General features: G+C 37.2%; 1 protein-coding gene across 1 annotated transcript in view; it reads right to left on the reverse strand.

Moving 5' to 3' along the window:
* Positions 1-22,839, reverse strand: part of MAP3K1 (mitogen-activated protein kinase kinase kinase 1) — an 81,721-nt gene that overhangs the window by 30,329 nt on the left and 28,553 nt on the right. The window contains exons 2-6 of the mRNA XM_082836792.1: positions 10,581-10,731; positions 9,730-9,930; positions 5,801-6,001; positions 5,260-5,376; positions 4,729-4,877 (exon numbers count right to left, since the gene is read on the reverse strand). Of these exons, the coding sequence (XP_082692918.1) occupies positions 4,729-4,877; positions 5,260-5,376; positions 5,801-6,001; positions 9,730-9,930; positions 10,581-10,731 (819 nt within the window). The remainder of the gene's footprint in view (positions 1-4,728; positions 4,878-5,259; positions 5,377-5,800; positions 6,002-9,729; positions 9,931-10,580; positions 10,732-22,839) is intronic.

Genomic DNA, 22,839 nt, shown 5'->3' on the forward strand with positions numbered 1-22,839 from the left:
TGGAAATAAAAACAAAAACAAATGGGACCTAATGAAACTTCAAAGCTTTTGCACAGCAAAGGAACCCATAAACAAGACCAAAAGACAACCCTCAGAATGGGAGAAAATATTTGCAAATGAAGCAACTGACAAAGGATTAATTTCCAAAATTTACAAGCAGCTCATGCAGCTCAATAACAAAAAAACAAACAACCCAATCCAAAAATGGGCAGAAGACCTAAACAGACATTTCTCCAAAGAAGATATAGAGACTGCCAACAAACACATGAAAGAATGCTCAACATCATTAATCATTAGAGAAATGCAAATCAAAACTACAATGAGATATCATCTCACACCAGTCAGAATGGCCATCATCAAAAAATCTAGAAACAATAAATGCTGGAGAGGGTGTGGAGAATAGGGAACACTCTTGCACTGCTGGTGGGAATGTGAATTGGTACAGCCACTATGGAGAACAGTATGGAGGTTCCTTAAAAAACTACAAATAGAACTACCATATGACCCAGCAATCCCACTACTGGGCATATACCCTGAGAAAACCATAATTCAAAAAGAGTCATGTACCAAAATGTTCATTGCAGCTCTATTTACAATAGCCCAGAGATGGAAACAACCTAAGTGCCCATCATCAGATGAATGGATAAAGATGATGTGGCACATATACACAATGGAATATTACTCAGCCATAAAAAGAAACAAAATTGAGCTGTTTGTAATGAGGTGGATAGACCTAGAGTCTGTCAATACAGAGTGAAGTAAGTCAGAAAGAGAAAGACAAATACCGTATGCTAACACATATATATGGAATTTAAGAAAAAAAAATGTCATGAAGAACGTAGGGGTAAGACAGGAATAAAGACACAGACCTACTAGAGAATGGACTTGAGGATATGGGGGGGGGAAGGGTGAGCTGTGACAAAGCGAGAGAGAGGCATGGACATATATACACTACCAAACATAAGGTAGATAGCTACTGGGAAGCAGCTGCATAGCACAGGGAGATCAGCTCTGTGCTTTGTGACCGCCTGGAGGGGTGGGATAGGGAAGGGGGGAGGGAGGGAGACGCAAGAGGGAAGAGATATGGGAACATATGTATATGTATAACTGATTCACTTTGTTATAAAGCAGAAACTAACACACCATTGTAAAGCAATTATACCCCAATAAAGATGTTAGAAAAAGAAAAAAAATAAAATAACAATATTTCCATTACAACATAAAGACAAGATTCTGGGGTATTATAAGTAAGCTGCCCAAGATCACAGAACAGTTCGTGGCAAATCTATCATTTGGCTTTAACCTGAGGAGAATATCCCATAACCTACTTATCCCTACAAATTCGTGCTTCTACTAAGCTCAGGCTTTCCCCTGGGCTCAACATTACACTTCTACTATCTTAAGCTATAATTCCTGAAAAACAGGTCTGAGTGACTGACAGCAAATAACAGTTCCCCAAAAAACTTCCCTGAAAGCTGAACAAATATGTCATCAATGTCACGATGTGTGATTCCTGAGCTGAAGCACACTTACTAGTCTCTCTCCCTCCCATTTATCTATCCTGTCTCTCTCTTTTCATAATTATGGAGCTATGAGGAGGCAGGAAAAGCTACTAAAATATGCATGTATTAATGACAAAAATTAACGAAACACTGCAGAAATGATTTACACAACAATCTAAAATAAAAATACTAATGGCAAAGATGACCCAAGATCAAATAATTTTTCAAATAATTACACCAAAATTAGCTTATTCAAAAGACTTAAATACAGGAAAAATAAAGTTCCACAATTTAGTCAAATTGTAAGTGCAACTTATTTCTTAAATGCTTTTCTGACTTAAAAATATTCCATTCTGGGGTATTTTCTGCCTTTTTTCCAAGTACATATTTTGTAAACATTATTCAGATCATTTATCTATATACATGTACAATTTCATGTTAAGAGATTTATCGTAAAAATTCTAATTATTAAACTCTTAAAGTGGTGGCATAATTTTTCATTGATTAGACAGATCCTAACTTCTTAAGCACCCACTTATTGCTGGACATTTGAGTTGTTTCCACATTTTAAGAAACCGTTAGAAACCTCTTTGTGCCCTCTTTTTTGACATTTCAGATTTTGTTTCTAGCAGTTTCTTCAGAAGTAAAATCACTTGAGTAGAGAGCAGGGATTAGCGAACTAAAGGGGGATCAAATTAGTCAAGCTTCTGTAAGTAAAGATTTATTGGAACACAGCCACACCAATTCATTCACATATTGTCTACGGCTACTTCAGCTACAAGGGCAGAGCTGAATAGTTGTGACAGAGACCCAATGACCCTCAAAGCCCAAAGTATTTAAAGTATAAAAATGTCACCTATCATAATACCACCCATTAATAACCATTAATTTTTTTATTCATTTCAATATTTATGTACCTATAATACCTTTTATATATAAAAAATGGGTTCATGCATGACAGTATTATAATCTGGATTTTATTTCATGCCACTCAGCATAATTCTAATGGCTGCATGAAATACTCATAATATGGGTATATTTTAACCATTCATTTGCTGGATATTTAAGTTGTTCCCAATTTTTCACCATAGTACTGTGAGAAACAGCCATATATGTAAGTCTTGTACATTTCTCAAATTAAAATTTTTTTCTTAAAAAACAAATACATTTACTGGATCAATGACTATAAACGTTTTAAAAAGTCACATTTATTTTTTTCCAGAAAGGCTATACCACCACATACAGTAAAGCATCTTATAAGAACTGAACTGTCGCATTACAAAGGATCTACTAATTCTGTAAATAAATCTGATATATATATATATATTTTTTAAATGAGCATTTCCTTAGTTATTAGGTTGCCTGAACAGTTTTCATGTTTGTCAGCACCCTGAAATTGTTCTTTTGTGGAAATTCTCTTCACGTCCTTTGCCCATTTATGTCCTGGACCATAAGTTTCTGTTTGCAGCTTTTATTTCGTTGGTAAGGTTTTGTTAATTATTTTTTATATGCATATTCAATCTGTCCCAATTCTGTTTTTCATTGTTTCTTATATACCATTTAAAATTAATATACTGCAATAAGATCTCCAGATAAATTTTTTTATTAATTTTAGTCTTAAAATATTTATTTTAGACATAAAAATTTGTGATTACATGAAACATTAACCTACTTACCTACACAGTATAATCTTAGGAAGATTACAACTTCTTTGGTTTCCCCCCTTGGATACAAAAAATTCAAATGAATCAATAAAACCCCCAAATTATGGCCAGCCCATATTGAAAGGGTACTTTTTTTCATCTTAGAGAGAGAGACTTTCTATTTTAACTTTGGCCACCTGGTTTTAAGCAGTTATTATTTTTTTCCAAAATAAAAAGCTACAGAAATATCAATCAAAAGGAGAAAGGCTCTAGAAGTTTGGGTAAGGAAGCTTGAGAAGTAAAGCTAATTTTTTCATTTATTTAGAAGAGATAACAGGTAAGAGAAAGAGCCCTGAACTAGAAATCAGGATACTCAGGTTCCAGTTCTGCCTTTGTTCAAATGACCTCTTCTGGCTTTATTTATCACTGAACCATGTAAACTGGAAAATCTCTAATGTCCAAAAAAACTCATAAAATTCTCATTCTAAAATCAATTCATTTAATATAAAATAATAAAATTCAAACATTTACTTTTTCCATAGATGAAAAAACTTCTCTCTCAATTCTTTACTTCATCATGCCCTTGTCCTGATATCATCACTTTCTATTCCTCATGAATTTTGAAGTAGTTACAATACTTAAAAGATTGATGGGATGAGAATGAGACTTAAAAGCACTTACACCAGTGCTTCTCAGACTGAGGTTCCTGGGAACACACAGGGGGTGCCCTCCTAAGAGAAGCAGCACTCCTTTCTGGAGTAATTTTTAAGAACCTCATTTTTTCATTAAAGCAATAAAGAAATCTTGGGAAAGAAAGAAAACTGACATGACTTTTTATGATAATACTCTTAATTTTTTCACACCTGTCATATTGGGCTGCATCTCAGATCCTTCATGAGTTTATTCTTATCAGCAACTAAGTAATGGGAAAGTTTGAGAAGCACTGCAGATTTTAATTAACAACTATGATTAACAGCTACTGTATCTCTTAATTACAGCTTATTAGTCTCTTTGTTCAGAAGAGCCTGCTTGTGTTCTCACATGTAAAATAGGCTGTAATGAGGATTCCCTGAGAGTATCTATGAGAGAAGTAGTGATGTCATGAAATTTAAACATCCTATATTTGAAAGTGATTCTGGATAACCACTTTGCCTTGTACATAATTTATTTATATCAAAAAATTATAGACATATTCTTTATATAGTGCCTCAGGTTCATTATCTGCAAAAGTGATAAAACCTACCTAATGAGACCAACATATAAGGTGTTTGGCACAAAGTAATGATTGATAAACAGTAGCCACTTATTTTATACCTGCCACCTAATTTTTCTTGTGAAATGGACATTTATTATATTCTGATATTTAAGGTGCCGTTTTCAACACTGTAGTTTTCAGGACAAAATATCCAAATATATATACTTAGATGACCTTTACTATTTTTTACCCTTGATTTTACCTTGAAAGCCAAAATTCAATAATTACATCATTTTAGAGCAACTTAACAAGTACATATATAAAAATTATCCCTAAAATTAAAAAGTAACACTGGATTAATGCTTTTAATTCCTTAAAAAGTACTAACCTGTTTTCTGAACTAGATGTAGAAGTGCTAGATGATGACAATGTATGAGAATTTGACATGCGTGAAACAAACTTCTGGATGGTGTTACGAGATGGAGCTTTGATCCTTGAGCTACGCCTACTGTGATATTTCTGGAACAAACTCTCAACCTAACATTGAAAAAAGACAGTAACAATGACATTTGTGCCATAATATACATATTAAGAGTTCTAGAGATTGAATTATTTGCCTTTTATTTTCTAAGTTTTTCACAAAGCCAATTTAAGGGCTTCAAAAATAAGAATACATATAGCTTACTAAGGATAGTATTTTACAGCAGGTCAGTGTTTACTTTTTTTTAGTCTAGAAGAAAAAAACTAATTAGTCAATAGACTATAAGAGAACTATTTACAAACATCAAGTAATCCTTACATACCTTCACACCTTTAAAATGACCACTGTCTATTTAAATTTAAAGCTCATGGAAAAATGTCAAGAATATCATAAAAATCTGTTGACAATTTTACTATAAAGCATTTATTTAAAAATTACCTCAAAATTCTTTAAAGTTTTCCTCCATAACATTGGGTCTGAAGGTTCTAGCTGAAACACTCGGAGCATAACAAATAGTAGATGAATACAAAATGTTCCACGCCCACAGCTGCAGTTCTAAAGAGTTTAAAAAAAACACAAACCTATAGTTTAATAAATCTGTGTTCTATTAGAACTCCTAAGTTGATCACTTTTAAATATTTCCAAGTTTATTATACTAAACTTTCTATAATTTTCTTCATTATCCTTATATAATAAGATATATAAGGATACGCAAGAAAAGCCTACAGCTATCTCCATGAATTAATCTCTTATTTTTGGTTTCTTAAAAAGACCAAATTTGTATTCTGAAGTATATTAAATCATAGTAAAACCCTTCATAAACACATTAAGTAAAAGTGTTTATTAGTTCCCAAAATATAATTTGAATTCTCTTTAGTTTACTAAAGAGAATTACACAACTGATCTAAATTTAAGAATGTTACAGTGCATAGAGTTAGTACCACATCCTAATAAAAAGTAAAATGGTGACAATTCCTACCTGAGGCCCAATAAACACCCGGTATTTATTGTCTGGGCTGTCTCCTCCAATCAGGAAGGAGTTGGGCCCTATTTGCTGCAGTAAGTACAGCCTGGCCCGCATCACTTTGTTTACACGGCGGTTTGTTTCCTCAGGGCTGTATGGTGAGAAGCCATCTGGTGAAGGGGCTCTTCGAGGTGGTGTGATTCTCCCGCTCTGAAACTTCACAAGATTTAAAAATTAGGGGACTCCGCCGGTGGCACAGTGGTTAAGAATCCGCCTGCCAATGCAGGGGACACGGGTTCGAGCCGTGGTCCGGGAAGATCCCACATGCCGCAGAGCAACTAAGCCCGTGCACCACAACTACTGAGCCTGAGCTCTAGAGCTCGCGAGCCACAACTACTGAGCCCACGTGCCACAACTACTGAAGCCAACGCGCCTAGAGCCTGCGCTCCGCAACAAGAGAAGCCACCGCAATGAGAGGCCTGCGCACCACAAAGAAGAGTAACTCCCGCTGGCCGCAACTAGAGAAAACCCACACACAGCAACAAAGACCCAATGCAGCCAAAAATAAAATAAAATAAATAAATTTTTTAAAAAATTAAGAAATGCTTTAAAAAAATAAAAATTAGGTAAATTGCTCACTTCTCCATTAGAAAAAAGTTACCTAAAAAAGGTCATAGCCGACACCATTTTCATATTCTGAAAAAATGCCTAATATATAATATGATGGGACAAAATGTATTTTGCAAATGCATTTGTTTGATATACTTGTTATGAGTAAACTTCTAAAATCTGTCATCCCTGTAACTAATAATAAATCTTTGGCCTAGAGAGACAACCATGTGGTAATTTTACAGATTACTATATAAGTACTTGACTTCTTTGAAAAGTATTATGTAAATCAAAATAAAAAGCACAGAAAATTCGCCTTATAAGCAGGTAAAATGATTTGTTTCTAGTGATAAAAATTAAGCATCCAATTTCCTGGTTTCCACTTAAGGGATTACTAAATGCTCTTTTGTGACTGGTAATTTACAAACAGCTCCATGGAATTCCCCCCACGGTACACTCTGTAGAGAACTAGTGGCAAGTGACTCTTCCCAGATTAAGACATCTCACTGGAGGCTGATAAAAACTCTCCTGTGGTGAGGGTGATATATGTCGCTCTCACTCCACTTCACTGATTCCCCTAGAACTTGGTCTTTCCATCAGTGCCCACTGGAAATTCTAGTTCTTTTTGATGCCTAACTAAATAGTTAAAAGGTAATAAAAGTTGGCGAGAAAACGAAGCAATTGGAAGCCTCATACAGTGCTGGCGGGAATGTAAAATGGTGTAGCTGCTTTGTGAAACATATGATCTAGCAATCCCACTCCTAGGTATATACCCAAGATAAATGAAAAGATATGTCCACACAAAACTGTGTACAGAAATGTTCACAGTAGCATTATTCATAATAGCCAGAAGTGGAAACAAAATGCCCATTAACTGAGAAGTGAATAAACAAAATATGTATATCCATACAATAGAATATTATTCTACAATTAAAAATGAATGGAGTTATACCACGGATGAACCTTGAAAACATGATGCGAAGTGCAAAAAACCAGTCACAAAAGACCATACATATTATATGATTCCATTTATATAAAATGTCCAGAATAGGCAAATTATATATAGTCAGAAAGTAGATTAGTGGTTGCCTAGGGCTGGGGAGAGACTGCTAATTAGCCTGGGGTTCCTTGTTGGGGTGGTGACAGTGTTTTAAAATTTATTGTAGTGATGGCTACGACTATGTGAATATACCAGAACTCAATGACAGTACAATTTAAACAGGTGAATTGTACATTATATGAATTATATCTTAATAAAACCGTTATTTTTTAACAGGCAATTACTAAAAAGTAAAACAAAACCAAAAACAAGTACACATGCATCTGCTATTGGACTTGCTAAGTATTCAGACTATGGATATGCTCAAAGATGTGCAAAATGATGTATGCATAAAAAATACTTTCGCACCATTGTTTTTAGTAATGGAAGTTAAGAAGGAATATAAATGTCCATTAGGATGTAGTTCACCAAATAAGCCATGATTTATCCCGATAATGAAATGTTAGGTAGCTGTTATAAAGAATGAGGAAGTAACTTTGTCTAGCACATATCCCAAAATAGGTGTAGGGGGAGGGGAGACACAATTCTGTATTTACTTGTGGTAGACTTTTACTTTGAATGGCCCCCATGAACGACACCTCCCAGTATTTACACCCTTCTGTAGTCCTCTACCACGTGGATTCTGGATTTGGGCATGTAACCGGCTTTGGGTAATAAGGCATTAGTAAACATGATGCAAGTGGTGGCTTGATAAGAGCTTCCACGCTGAGATTTGCCCTCTTGAATCATATTTTTTTTTTTTTTGGACTTAGAAATTTATTGTCTCATAGTTCCAGAGGCTTGAAGTCCAAGATCAAGGTGCTGGCAGGGTTGGTTCCTTCTGAGGGCTGTGAGAGAGAATCTGTTCCTTGTGCTCTCCTAGCTTGAAACACTTGTTGCAACCCAATTTCCATACTGTAAGAAAGAGATGCCAACAGCCCCCAACTGTTCGAGGTGAAGCACCAGATATGTGAGTGAAGAAGCAGTCTTGGATATTCCAGCTTCTGCAGATGCCATGGGGAGCAGACATAAGCCACTCCTGCTGAGCCCTGCCCAATTTGTAGATTCTTGAGCTAATAAGATCCTGTTTTGAGCAGCTAATTTAAAGGTGTGTCCACATAAAGCCAATAAATACTATTGAGAATTTTGGGCTTTACTGTAAAAATTTTTACTTAAAATTTACTTTTTGAAGTATTTATATGCTTTAACAACCTCGGATGTGAGGAAAACCAAATCTCCCATTGTGGTCACTATATCTCAGTCATTTGCCATTCACTCACTTGTTCTTCAAGGTTAGAATGTTTAACTTGCTTTCTGCCAGTGGAAGTCTGTCTGTCTCTCTCAGAGGGGTTAGCACCTATCTTTTTATAAGTCTCTTTGATGTCTGGCTCAAAACAGAAGACACCTACATTCTCATCTATGCTTCTGCATTCAATCTGCTGTGATAACGGTGTTTTGGTTAAAGTACATGAAGAAAATCTGGCCTCACACAGATACGTATTTGGAAAATCCTTTTCAAATAATGATGAATATTCTTCTTTGATACTACATCAAAGGAGTGGTTTCCTTAAAGGAGGCTGTAATGTGGAATCTGAAACCACATAAACAAACTTTTCCTACTGTTACATTAAATCTAGATGGTTTATTTTATATACTTGGAATGGATCATTTACTAAAGAATGATTTTGTTTCATCATTCACTGGTCATATGGAAAATTCTGGTTCACTAAGTTATGCAGATCTTCTAAAAGTTCATACATTTCATTGTGCAATATACAAAAAAAAAATCACATTTGATAATATCACTGGCCTATAGAAAAGTCTAAGTATTGGGAAGCTTTCAAGCTTACAGTGGTGGATATGAGTTTTCCAAAACTCTTAATTTTTGCTTGAAATCTCAAATTTTACCACTAGTGAAGAAACATATCAGTTGTTTTCCTTGAAGTGAGTCTTACTTAATTCTTCTTAAGGAAAATGTTTGCCAAATACCCAAGTGAAGAATACAGTTTCTACAGTCATAGCTTTAATTCAGGCAAATTCACCAGCAGTTTTACCCACCACTGTAAATGTTAATGCAGTAAAAGAGGCAAATAACATCTCAGTTTTATTACAAAATTAGTTTTGACCTAATGGATCCACAGGAAGCATCTCAGGGCAGGTTCCCCCAAGCAAGGAGGGTCTGTGGGCCATACTTTGGGAATTGTTGCTCTAATAGACGGCTAGCCAATCTTTTCTGTGTTATAAATAAGTTTAAAGATTGTAGAAACTTAACATATTTGCTAAATCATTAACTTACAGGCACCGGGGAAACTTTTTTTCTCCTTACTCCTGGAGATTCAGATTTCACTGTGCGGCCTGATGGGGAGCTGCCAGGGGAAGGACTGCGTCGGCCTTTGGGAGCTGAGGAAGCAGCGCTTGCGTGGCCTTCTCCTTGAGACTCAGCTGCCAAGGTATTAATTTCAGATCCATCTCCTTTAATAGGGATTGGTTTTACCACCTAAATTAAAATGCCAATATTTTTATTAGTTAAAAAATTAAAAAAATAAGTAAATTTGAACATCAGACTAAGGCATGAGCTCAGTGAGTTTTTTATTATGCAGTATTATACAAATACAACAGACAATATATCAGCTTCTCTTTATTATTACTTTAAGCCATAAATGAAGACTATTTTTTACCCACACAGATTTTAGTCATTTAGGCTTTATCAACTAAATGTTGATAATACATAATACATTTTAAAATGTTGTCATACATGATTTTAGAAGATTTGGAATTAAGATCCTTAGATCCTACCTTAGAGATAAAACATCAAAATAAAATTGGAAAAATTGCTTTTCTTTTTTAAGTACAATGGAAATCTCTAATTAAAGGATTTTAGATACTAACATTAGAGGGCAGTGTTGCTTTAAGCATTACCTCTCCCACTCAACCAAAGGGATTAGTTCTTAGAACAGTTTAAGTTGCTTAATGAGAATAGTTTTAGCTATGTTTTGTTCAATTGTCTAGAAAATATCAAGGCAAATAAAACCACTGCATATAAAATGAAGAAGGAAAAAAAAGCTTACAAGAGGATCTATTTATGCTTAATTTTTCATTTCCTCCTATGCTTTCTTCCTTGTTAGCAGGTAACCCACAGTCACTCACCACAGGGCCTCTCCTGTTTCTCCTTTCCAGCCATTCGTGCTTCCAGGCTGGCATACAGGTTGCCTTCAGTTTCTCCCTGATCATTCGTTCTTCTGGGCGATCGTCCATCTTGTGCAACCCCTTGAGAGTTTCTTTATTCTCCATCTCACGACTAAAATGGAAGGAGAATGAGATTTATATATGAAAAAAAATTTCCAAGAACAATACGGTTCTATTTCATACTTTCAATGGACATGTAACTAAAAAGATAACTGCTAAAACCCCAAATGATTTAAGCAAGATATGAAAATATCATTGTGAATCACATTATACTGTTGAAATTATAACATGGATAGTGTTGAATGTTGCCTGATAACATGAGTTCAATAATATTAGCCTTTAAAAAGAAAGGTTCTGGGCTTCCCTGGTGGCGCAGTGGTTAAGAATCCACCTGCCAATGCAGGGGACACGGGTTCGAGCCCTGGTCTGGGAAGATCCCACATGCCGCAGAGCAACTAATCCCGTGCGCCACAACTACTGAGCCTGCACTCTAGAGCCCGCGAGCCACAACTACTGAGCCTGCATGCTACAACTACTAAAGCCCGTGTGCCTACAGCCCGTGCTCTGCAACAAGCACCACAATGAGAAGCCCACGCACCACAACGAAGAGTAGCCCCCGCTCACCACAACTAGAGAAAGCCTGCACACAGCAATGAAGACCCAACACAGCCATAAATAAATAAATAAATTTATAAAAAAAAAAAAAAGAAAGGTTCTATTTAGAAGGTGCAGGCTTACTAGTAATATTACTGCAGACCTTTGTTTCTAGGTAGTTAATAAAAAGCATCCTAAGACATTAAGCATTGCATTAACAAATACATTCATGAAAACTGCACTGTTTCTAATTACACCATTCTAACATACTCAAGTAGATAACAGACAAATATTTAGAAGAGTATTTTACTACTATTTATCCCAGGAATTCCAACAATTTAAGTCAATATAGATAAAATCTGGTGGATATGCTCATTTGCTGAAATCAGCTAAATATTTAATAAGCTAGGTGAAACCTAACCACATCTTCTGTGATCCCACAATGTTTTTTCAGCACCTCAATCATTAAATTTGTTTTCTCAGAACATGATATAGTACTTGGGGTACTCCATATATAAATAGTAAAAATTACCTGGTACAAACATTTTGACCTTTACTCCATAATATATTGTGGAGTTACCATAATAAAATAACCTGCAGGCTGGTAACTTTTGAGAACTATTTCTACAAAGCCTAATAGGTAAAACATCCACTAACTTCAAAATACACTCATATCCATACATGGATATATGCAACACACAATATATACAGCCATGGGTTTTAAAACTGGTTCATAAGGAAAGAGTTAAAGCAACTGCATTCTGGGAGAAGTAACAATTTTAAAAATACTAAGCTAACTTCAGTAACTATCTTGGAAATTCTGTAGAGCTACAGAATAGTTATTTCTTTACACTGATAGGAAAAGGAAATACTCAAGGAAATACCAGAGATGATAACTGCAAGCTTACCAAAAAGTCAAATTTAAACTCCTCTAGGAATTTTCCAGCTAATCATAACTATAAAGCAGCAGTATTTGCAAAAATCCAGAAAAAAAAAAAACCCAAAGAACAAGACAAAAAAAACCTACTTAAAACTAAATATGCACTAGAAAGGAAATAACAGTTAACTGGTTTTACTTAAGCATCAACACTGTGAGGGGAGTGAAAACCAGTATGTTAAATACCTCTGTGCCAGAGACTGGCCTAGATATTTTTAAGTAATGCAAAGAACACTAACATTTGAAACTTGCAAAGGGGCATTAAGACCGTATAGTAAAATATTTCCACCACACAGGTACAAAAACTCACAAAGAAAGAGGCAAGTGGGAGGGAGGGAGGGAAGGAGGGAGGAAGTTGATTTTATTATTTACTTAAATAATAAAACACTTAAGTGTTTGGCTGTTATTCCTTCCCTAAATATATCATGAAGTGTAAATGTTAGGGGTGGTCAGAGGAATAGGGAGGGATGAGAGGCTAAGGAAGGGAGGGAGGAAAGGGAAGGGGGAAAGTAAGGGAGAGGGAAAGAAGGCGGGGAGGGTAGAGACAGAGCAATACTCTCTCAAAAATTCATCCTGCTCAGTCAGTACTTACCCAGGGAAGCTCAGATTTATAGGCAATCAAATTCATGGGCTGACTGCATACTACAAATTCACTTACAACTCTGGTTTGAAAAGCACTTTCCCCCCTGTAACAATGTTGCAAGGCATGGCTTAGGTTCCCAGGCTCGTAAGTCCCATTGTAGAACTGCAGTGCATTTTTACACCAGATGGTACAGCACTCCCTGACAAAGATGCTTATCTTCCCCTGGTCCTAGATGTCTCTCCTCTCCCAAATTTGTTTTATGAGCATCTCTTCTCAATTCTGTATTTTCAGTGTCTTTTTCCCTAGTACCCGCTCAAACACACAGAGAACTCTCCTTATCTAAACAAATCTTCCTGGATGATGTGGCTTCCTTAAAATCAGTATGATTTTCCTCTTTCCTTTCCACTTGTTTTCAAAATACTATCATCTTTCCAACCAATTTCTTATTATAAATAATAGAGGATAAACATACAAGTAGCTCAATTTCTGCACACATCTAAGATTATTTCTTTAGAATAAATGCCCTGAAGTGGAACTGCTGGGTCCAAATGTACACAAAATTAAGCCTTCAGGTAATACTGACAAATTATTTTCAAGAAAACAGATCTTCCATTCAAAACACCCAGGCCAAGTTGCCAACTTAGTTGGTCTGAACTAGCAACAGCTTCTTCACTTTGAATCTTACTCCAATCCAGGCTTCACAGAGCAGCCAAGGTCACCTCCCCCATTAAAACCCTCCGGTGGCTTCCCCCTGGGCTTAGACTAAAATCCAGAATGTTATGGCCTGTGAGGCCCTGCATCATCCAGTCTTACCTCAACTGAAGTCACCCGGACCGCCCACCCCCTTCTGTTGTTTCTTTCACTGCCTGGCTCCAACATCTTTCCCGCTCCGGTTTTTTGCACAGGCTGTTTCTTACTTGTCTACTTTTTACCTTGTTCATTTCTACCTACTCTTTGGCTTTTCTTCAACTCCTTACAGACCTTCCCAATCTCAAATTAGGGATCTCGAGTTCCACTCTTTCACAGCTCTGTGCTTTTGCTTTAAAGTGCTCACTGCAATTTGCAAACCTATAAACCACCCACCCCCCCAAAATGTAAGCTCCACAAAGGGAGGGCACAGTGAGTGTTTCATCCATGGCTATACAACCAACATCTAACAATGTCTGGCTTACAGTAGGTATTAAAATAAATATTAAATGATCATTTACTAACATCTCTGGCAGCTGTAAGGATCTTCCTAGTTTTAAAATTTAATGATTACTCATGTTAATCTTTTTACAGTTCTGTATTTAATTAAGACTCAGTTTGTAATTTAGATCTTATTCAGTAGAACAATTTTTATTGTTCCTAAATTGATCTGCAAATATAAACCTAAGTGTTTTTTCTAATGTCGTCACAAGTAATAACTATATATCATTAATTCTAAAATGTGTATTTTTTCACATTAAAAAAAAAAATTTACCCCGCCTAAGGAAGGCAGCTAGGACCCTCAGCGTGTCCTCCTGGAGCCCCAGCTCTTCCAAGCCTGCCATGGGGGCACCTGCTCCCCGGCCCCATTGCCATCTCCAATAAACTTGTATAAACTTTCCTTTCTTAGTTCAACTTTCCCATGCCTGTGCCTCACATTTTAATATCTCTGAAATCCGAATGCCTCTTAGAATCAAATGCTGTTATAATTTAATGGACAGGGTTTTAAAAATTTCTTCATGGTATAGAAAATAATGGTACAATTTATAACCAATGGAATCTTAGATTCAATGAAATATACAGTAAATTCTATTCTACATGCCAGAAAAAAAAAAATCATACCTACTTAGCTTCATTTATCTCTGAAAAGAAAACCAAACTGGGAAGAAAAACAAGTTTTTCTTACATACTTACCGTTTTGTTATAACCTTAACATATAGTCTTCACAGATCAGACATAAACAGGGTTTTTATTTTTACCAGCTATGTGTGTATGTCTACATGTATATAGCAGTGATTAGGCATCTTATCCAATTAATATCATAGCTATAGCAGGAAAGCTGTTTGTTTGGTTTTTTTTAAACACAAACTAATCTAAACAGATAGTTGTAAAATCACTGCGAGATTAGAGGGCCTCTAATCCATTTTGGTTAAACATGAATAAGAGAGTTATTCTTGCCCTATCTATTACTTAGAACCATACTTCTTATTTTAACTAAAATAGTAGCTTGTATATTTCTGACTTTTTAGCAAAACAAACATATATATTTTGAGAAACTACTTTGAAGACCTAATAAAATTTTATTCAGATAACTATGAGAAACTTAACATTGTTACAGATTAAGCTTTATCCTCCTTTCCTATTTATTTAGAAAACATGAGGTTTCTTGCATTTTTTGGTTTCTAAACATTCCTCAGAATGAATTTGTGATTGACCTAGAGCTTCAAAAAACCTTTTTCCCCTGAGGTTAGGTTTCTAGTTTAGACTCTTCCTAGACCTACAGAATTTACCTGCTATAAAACGAGATGCTTCAATGGCCCCTTCTCAGTGAAGCCACTCAGTCCTGCCTTTATCTGACCCACTGTGGTACCAGCCATTGTTGATGAGACTGCCACTCTTGTAGCTCTCCCCCACCTGTTTTCTAGGAGATGATTTTTCCCTAGTTCTGTTTCTAACACTCTGACTAGCCTCACTGGTATCATATACTAGACCCTCTTCCTGGAACTCCTTAAATGCCAGCCATTGCCCTCTTCTCACAGCACTAAAATACTCTCTTCTTAAGCACACCAAGATATTTCACATCTCTCTGTCTTTGCAGATGATTTATATCCTGAAAGGAATATGCCTTTTGTCATCTCATATGCCTTCAGTAAAGAATTTCCTACCGCCATTCTACAGCAGTTAGCCATTCCCTCCCCGTATGCTAGTATTAATTATCATACAGCATAAACTCAAGTATTTGTTTAAATATCTGCTTCCCTCACCACACTGGGAGCTCTTCTGGGACAGGTTGCCACATCTTATTCATTCTTCTATCATCAGTGCCAAATGTCCTGGACAGGCCACAAAAGGCACCCTACAAGAAGCCAGAGGGCCTATCCAGCCATAGCCAATTCCTCTTCCCAGGGTGGTGTCTGACACCCAGGGCACCATGCTTTATATATTTGAACCCATCCTGAAGTCCACAGCTGGCTGGTGTAAGAATGTGCCCTGATCCAAACACCCTCTACACTGGATGGTGCTATACATCTTCACCAGACCTCCTCTCTATGGGAGTTTGAGTACAAGATACATGGAGAGTGTTATGGCAGGAAGAATGGCATCAAAATAGAGAAAAAGAGCAAAGTAGTAAATAGGATCAATGAGACAGAAATAAGGCAGAAGAGAGAAATCAGTCAGAAGGAAGATGTAGTTAGAGACAGGGAGAAGGGAATAAGCAATAAACCTAAGAGTTGTACCTGGGTCCCCTGTCCATGATGTCAGCCAGCCGGAGCTACTTTTACACATACCTCCCCACGTGGTGAATCACCATGTTCTCCAGAGGCCACATGTATGTGCAGAAACTTCACGGGTCCTTTATTTTGCACTGAAATAAACCCTAACACGTCTCTCTTCCCTGCAACCCCGAAGAGCCGGATGAAAACACTAACTCAGCACATTCCCTGGCACACAGAGGACATTCGATAAACACTGAAAAACAGAATCCTACAAGTTTACTATAATTTCTTTAAGGTATTTCTTAAATGGTTCATCTTTAGCATGAAAATATAATGTTAGTCAACAACTAGTGGTTGGAGAAGTAACTGCCAGACTTATGTCATAACAGAAAAAGTGAATGTTATGTGTCAGGCAAGGTGTTAGGTGCTTTAGAAGTATTAACTCATTTCATCTTCCCGACAACCCTATCAGGTCTTTACCATCTGAGGTCTGGAGAGGCTGGGTTACAAGCCCAGGGTCACACAGTTGTAAGTGGTAGGAACAGGCTTCAAACCCCACTCAATCTGACTTTGAAGCCTGTGCTCTTCACTGGTCTAGCAGGTCACTGTCAAATCTGATTTTGTCTTTACAGCGAGTCAGCATCAGATATCTAAGTTGGTATCTACTTGATGAGGATTCAAAAAAGTTTAAACAAGTTTTTTAAATGGTGACTTTCGTTATAAGAATTAAAGAAGCACATTAATTTTATTCATTAGTAGAGTACGTCACTGTAATAGGAGTAACAAAGAGTATAATGATTATATGAAACCCTTCTGGAAATTAATGGGGTTTAACCTTAGTATACATAAAGATTTCCAGAACAGTTTAGATTATGGATAACTTTATTTAGGGAGAATCTCAATTCTCTCAGTGTCCAAGCAATCTCAAGGAACCCTGGAAAATGCACTGAATTATTTGGGACAGGCACAGTTCAGAGCCACCCAACTGAGGTCTGCTTGGGAAGTTATCTTAGCAGCAGGAATTCACATACTAAAACCTACAAGCTTTGTTACCAAGAGGAGAGAGAGCAAGGGAGGAACTATCTCCCAAAACAAAACTAGACCACTCTGGGACCCTTAAAATTTAAGTTGCCAGGCAAAAGGCAAGAGAAGGAATGACTTCGGAAAGGATGACGAGAATGTGGTGAAGCATAAAGGCTAACAACAGAGGCTGACCATCCCTTACCATCGACAGGGCACTGTGCTAACAGTGGGTCATCTCAGTCAATTCTCATGAGAATGGGACTCTTAACTATCCCACTGGCAGATAAGAAAAAAAGCAGGGAGGTTATGTGTCCAAGGTGATAAAGTCTGTGAAAAATACTGGATTTAACTCAGATATGAATGATTTCCAGGGCAAAAGCAAACTTAGTATTTACAACTGCTTAAAATTCATACACCTAGATCTGAGGCCAAAAAATCTGTATCTCAGTGGTGGAACAACTCTGTTTTTCCTTAAGATAATTCCTCCAGAGATATATTGTCATTGGCAACTGCTGGCCTTTTCCCTCTTCTGAGCAAGAAGGATTAGACAAAATCATTGGTAAGGCCAACCCTTCCATCTTTATGTAATGCAACATTTACAACATGTCTAATTTTACATAAGAAATAATATATAAAAGTGGCTCACATTATGAAAATTAGTCCCCAGAAGATTTCATTCCAGGTTGTGCTCGGTAATGTTTGGCCCTAAGAACTAAAGATGGCACAACTCCTATTTATTTTTACCAAGAAACAGGCAACTACTTTTTCTTCCCTCAATACAGAGTAAATATCCTCTCTTTCGCACAACAAAGGACTGTTGATTTCTTAATATGGGTATGGCCATGGTATAATCAGTTTTATAATATGTTGAATCTCTATCAGAAATCTTCATCAGGGTGAGAAAAACTATTTCTAGTATTGTGTGCAAACCTTCCTATTTAGTCCTTTGAAGGATACAGGCACAGAATTTCATCCTCAAAAAGCTCACGTTCTGGTTAACTACATCAAAAATTAAATAATATGGAGGTCAAATAACAAAGATGACAATATAGCTTACTATCAACAATGATTACCAGCAGCTTAATACCACCTTAGTTATTCTGATTGATTCATATTTATAAATTATTCTAAATTGTCTTGCACATACTAAAAATCAACTTACCTGATATCAAGGATTCCTTTCTATTAAAATATCACCCCATTTGAGTTTTTAAGATTATAATTATTCTCCACTAAAAATTACAGAATTCTGAAAAGTAGAACATGGTATAGAATCGTGATAAGTATGTTTGAAATTAACCAAAATTAAACCAAAAAATTAGTGGATAATCATACTGCAAATACTCACTCTCTAGCTGACCTAGGTCAGCCTAGACAAGGAAAGTGCAAGTTCTTTGAGGGCAGGTCCTTTCCCCTGGCATGTCCTGCAGCCACAAACAAAGCACCCAGAGCAACAGATGCCACGGACTTGATAAGCAACCAATGATTTGGAGTCAGAGCAGCTGGTTATCACTTCAAATCAACAAATATCTGGGAGGACTTACCTGGTGGCGCAGTAGTTAAGAATCCACCTGCCAATGCAGAGGACGTGGGTTCAAGCCCTGGTCCGGGAAGATCCCACATGCCACGAAGCAACTAAGCCTGTGCGCCACAACTACTGAGCCTGCGCTCTAGAGCCTGCGAGCCACAGCTACTGAGCCCACGTGCCTAGAGCCCGTGCTCCACAACAGAAGCCACCACAAGGAGAAGCCCGCACACCGCAATGAAGAGTAGCCCCCACTCGCCACAACTAGAGAAAGCCCGTGGGCAGCAACAAAGACACAACCCAGACAAAAAATAAATAAAATAAGTAAATTTAAAAAAAAAAAACTCATCAGGAGGAAAAGATAATTCAGACAGCTCAAACATACAGCAAATTCAGGAGGGAAGTAGTTATGTAGAGACAATCAAGTATATGCAATGACTATTAAAATTGATAAGAAATTTAAAGAAAATTAAAGGAAATAAGATGAATCAAGTCAGTAATCAAGTTAGGTTAGTAAGGAAATGAATATCCTAGAAGATTTAGCAATTTGAAATAAAAAATATTATTTTTTAAAAAGTAGTCAAGGAGGAAAGCCAGAGAAGGTGAGGGCAGGTGTCTCTTCAAGTGAACACCCCTCACGTGTGGGCATAAAAGAAAACAAATCAGACTAAAGTGAAACCAACACGTCAGTTCTATAATGTCTTATGATTCAAGTTCAATGAAATTCACTGACTTGTCACAAATTATGAGCTGAAATTTGATGGCAATATTTATGAAGACAAGTGAAAATTATAAAAATAGAACTGGACAGAAATGAGTTTTGTGATTTTGTAAGATTCATCATGTCACAAAATATATGAATATCTTAGTGACAGAAAAACTGAATGCAGTTCTGTTACCAATGATAAAACAAATGGACTGAAAAGTTGCTAGGTGTCCCTGGAACGTTTATTAAACTAAATATTTTACAAAAATACTTTATTTACTCATCAAAGTAATCACTTCTGTAACAAAATTTCTAAGTACTACTATTCTTCTACCCATCTTCCTATGGGATAAGATTCACACTATTCTTTTCTTCTCACTCATGAACTCAAGAAAATCTACAGGTTTAATGTAAACTATTTTTTAAGAGTCATTGTTTACAGGGGGAGTTTAAAACCAATATGGTTGCATTTCTCATTTGTTCCTTTCCAATAAAAACCCATGAAAGCTTCAAATACTTTTTACTCTGTAAGCCTGTATTCTTTTAATATTCAGTGCTAAATATTCCACTGTTTATTCCTTCCTTTGTTGTGTCCTTGATAACTGACGAAGAACCTTTAGAAACCTTTGGGGAAAAAATGGGACGTATGAACATCCTCTTCTTTAATTGTTGAATATAGATCAGTAAGCAAGGAAAAGGATGCTAATTTTTTACAGTATTTGGCTAAATGTGTATTTGCTTTCAAGAATTCCTCTTTCATGCTACTTGACAAACCTAGGGTTGGGAATGTGTAAAAGACAACTGATGCATAAATGTAAGTGAGCTTTTATACTACATTACAGAAGTATATCGGAACTCCCTACACTACTACTATTGGGGCAGTTTTCAGAAAAGCAATGTGTCCTGTCCTCCATCTAAGGGCACTGGTACATAATCCATGGCACAAAGCAGGTATTCCAGGGGGAAAAGATGGCTGCTCCTTCACCATTTTGGTTTTCATCAAAAAGCTCCCAAGTCAGTGTTATGGGGGGCTCTGATGTATGTTTTTCTTTGGAACCTTCTCCAATGGGTGTGTGATTACATTTTTACTAAGTCAATTATCTTGAAAGAAATGTGGCAGCTTCAGTTTGAATATTCTAAAAGATCAAATGAACAAAACTAATAATTGCAAAAGTGGTATGTTACTGAACATTTTCCCTCCCACAGTTTAAGAAAAGTGGTTTAAAGTTAAAAATGTAACATTTTGAGTACCTTCTGTGTTAATAAAAACCCTTGGACTGTTTTTAACATTCCCAGATTAATGGATGAGAAGGCATATAGTGCTGAAGTAGAGCACAAAGCCCTCTTACAGCCTTTTTGCTAGGAGAATGATTTCTTTCAAACCCCGTGAAACAGCTAGCACTATTTCTACAGTACTTCCTCCTAGCTGGTGGAAAGGCATGTTAACTGGGATGCTCAGAATGAGGAAGAATGACTTCCTGACAAATGTAGCTTTTCTTCTCTATGCTTTTAATGCTAGAAAACCACTCTGTTCAATGAATGTTGGCACGCCTACTACGTGTAAGCTCTGGGCTAGGCAACAGAGATACAAATACGAAGTGGGATAAAGAAAAGTAAGTAAGACAGGATCTCTATCCCTCTAGGCGCTTAGTCTAGCAGAACAGAGAAAACAGATGCCAACCTTGCTATAATAGATGTATTTTAATATATCATAAATAGTTGCAAGGATGGAGTGGATCTCCATCTTAATTTTATCTAGGAGAGTCCTAGAAAGATCTACAGAGGAGGTGATGCCTGAATAATATATATATATATTTTGTGTGCGTGTGCAGTACGCGGGCCTCACTGTTGTGGCCTCTCCCATTGTGGAGCACAGGCTCCGGACGCGCAGGCTCAGCGGCCATGGCTCACGGGCCCAGCCGCTCCGCAGCATGTGGGATCTTCCTGGACCGGGGCACGAACCCGTGTCCCCTGCATCGGCAGGCGGACTCTCAACCACTGCGCCACCAGGGAAGCCCACCTGAATAATATTTAATGAAAGAACAGGACTGGCAGGCTTGGAGCCAATGAAGGCTGAAAGATTTTCTTGACAAAAGAAACAGCTCTGGTGAAAATAATGTTCTATAGAATATTAAACAGTTTATGATTCTGCTGTTTAGGAAACACTAAAATAAACACATTAATTTAAAGACCTATGTGCATCATATTTTTCCAAGAGGGAAGAAAAAAGAAGGTAACACAGTATTCCTTGCACTCATTTGGCACAGAAGTCCTTTAAGCAAAACATCTTTGACAGAGTAGTAGTGGTCCTTAGAGAGAAATGTGTATGTGATCATCTCTATATCCTTTCTGGCTCAACTGAGTCAATAGGTCTAAGAAGAAAAATCCAGAGAAGAAACTAACACCAGCTGTTTTAATGTCTTAATATAAGGCTTCACGAGCTATCATAAAATTCAGCAATTGTCTTTAGTGCAACTAAGCCTCCAAGAATCAAAATATGTGGGAAAAAGATCACCTACCTGACAGCCAGCTTGAGATGAGTAAATTCACCTGGTACAAACTCATCTTAAGAGAAGTGGATGTCAGACATACAAACGTGGCCCAAACCACTAGCAGAGGCCAGAGTTTGTCACTAAGATTTGCCCCAGGCCCAGTCTGCTCACTCTCTGCCAAGGACTTAGGTCCGGGGTGAAGACAAAGAAGGTATCAGGCAAAAAAACAAAGCCAAAAACCCGATAAGCCATTTGCTCTAAATAGCTCTATATGCCTAGAGGAAAGCCCCAGAATCTGAAATAAAAAAGGGGCCTGGGGCACGGTCCTCACTTCACTGCAAACCCCTGGAGCTCTGGCACAGTGGAAGCACTCGTGTGTCTTCAGCACTGATGACAGCACTCCTGGCAGTGACTGGTGGGAAGCAGATCAGGGCAGAAGCAGCATCAGTGCTCAGCAGAGGCAGTGAGACCTGTGTGGCTGAAAGAGGCGAGGGCAATGGCCGAGGAGGCAGAGCTGTCCAGAGATGCCTACAGGGAACTGACCAAATTCGTTCACTAGTCATGCCAGGCCCACACTGGGGAGTTTAGAAAGTACGGCGGTGGGGTTTGTTAGGGGCATTGATGGGGCAATAGCCACCCAAACCAGTAAAATCTTGGTTGTATACATAGCAAAATCAAAAGGGCTTCTTATTCAACAGAAATGACATAACTTGAAGGACATGTTCCTAGGATAGGGTAGATAAAGAAGTCATACCACAAACATCATCAAGATGGATGGCATGGTGATCAGTGGCATAGCTCTGGAGCTAGAATGCCTGAGTTAAAATCCAAGGCCTGACACCTACTAGCTGTATGGCTTTGGCCCAAGTTATTTAACCTCTCTGTGCCTTTCACTGTTTTAAGCCCTTAGCATATAGTTCTCATCTCACAGTTTTAAAATGAATGAACATGGATGA

This window comes from Leucopleurus acutus, assembly GCF_964270905.1.
Source record: "Leucopleurus acutus genome assembly, chromosome: 3".
NCBI classification, from domain to species: Eukaryota; Metazoa; Chordata; class Mammalia; order Artiodactyla; family Delphinidae; genus Leucopleurus; species Leucopleurus acutus.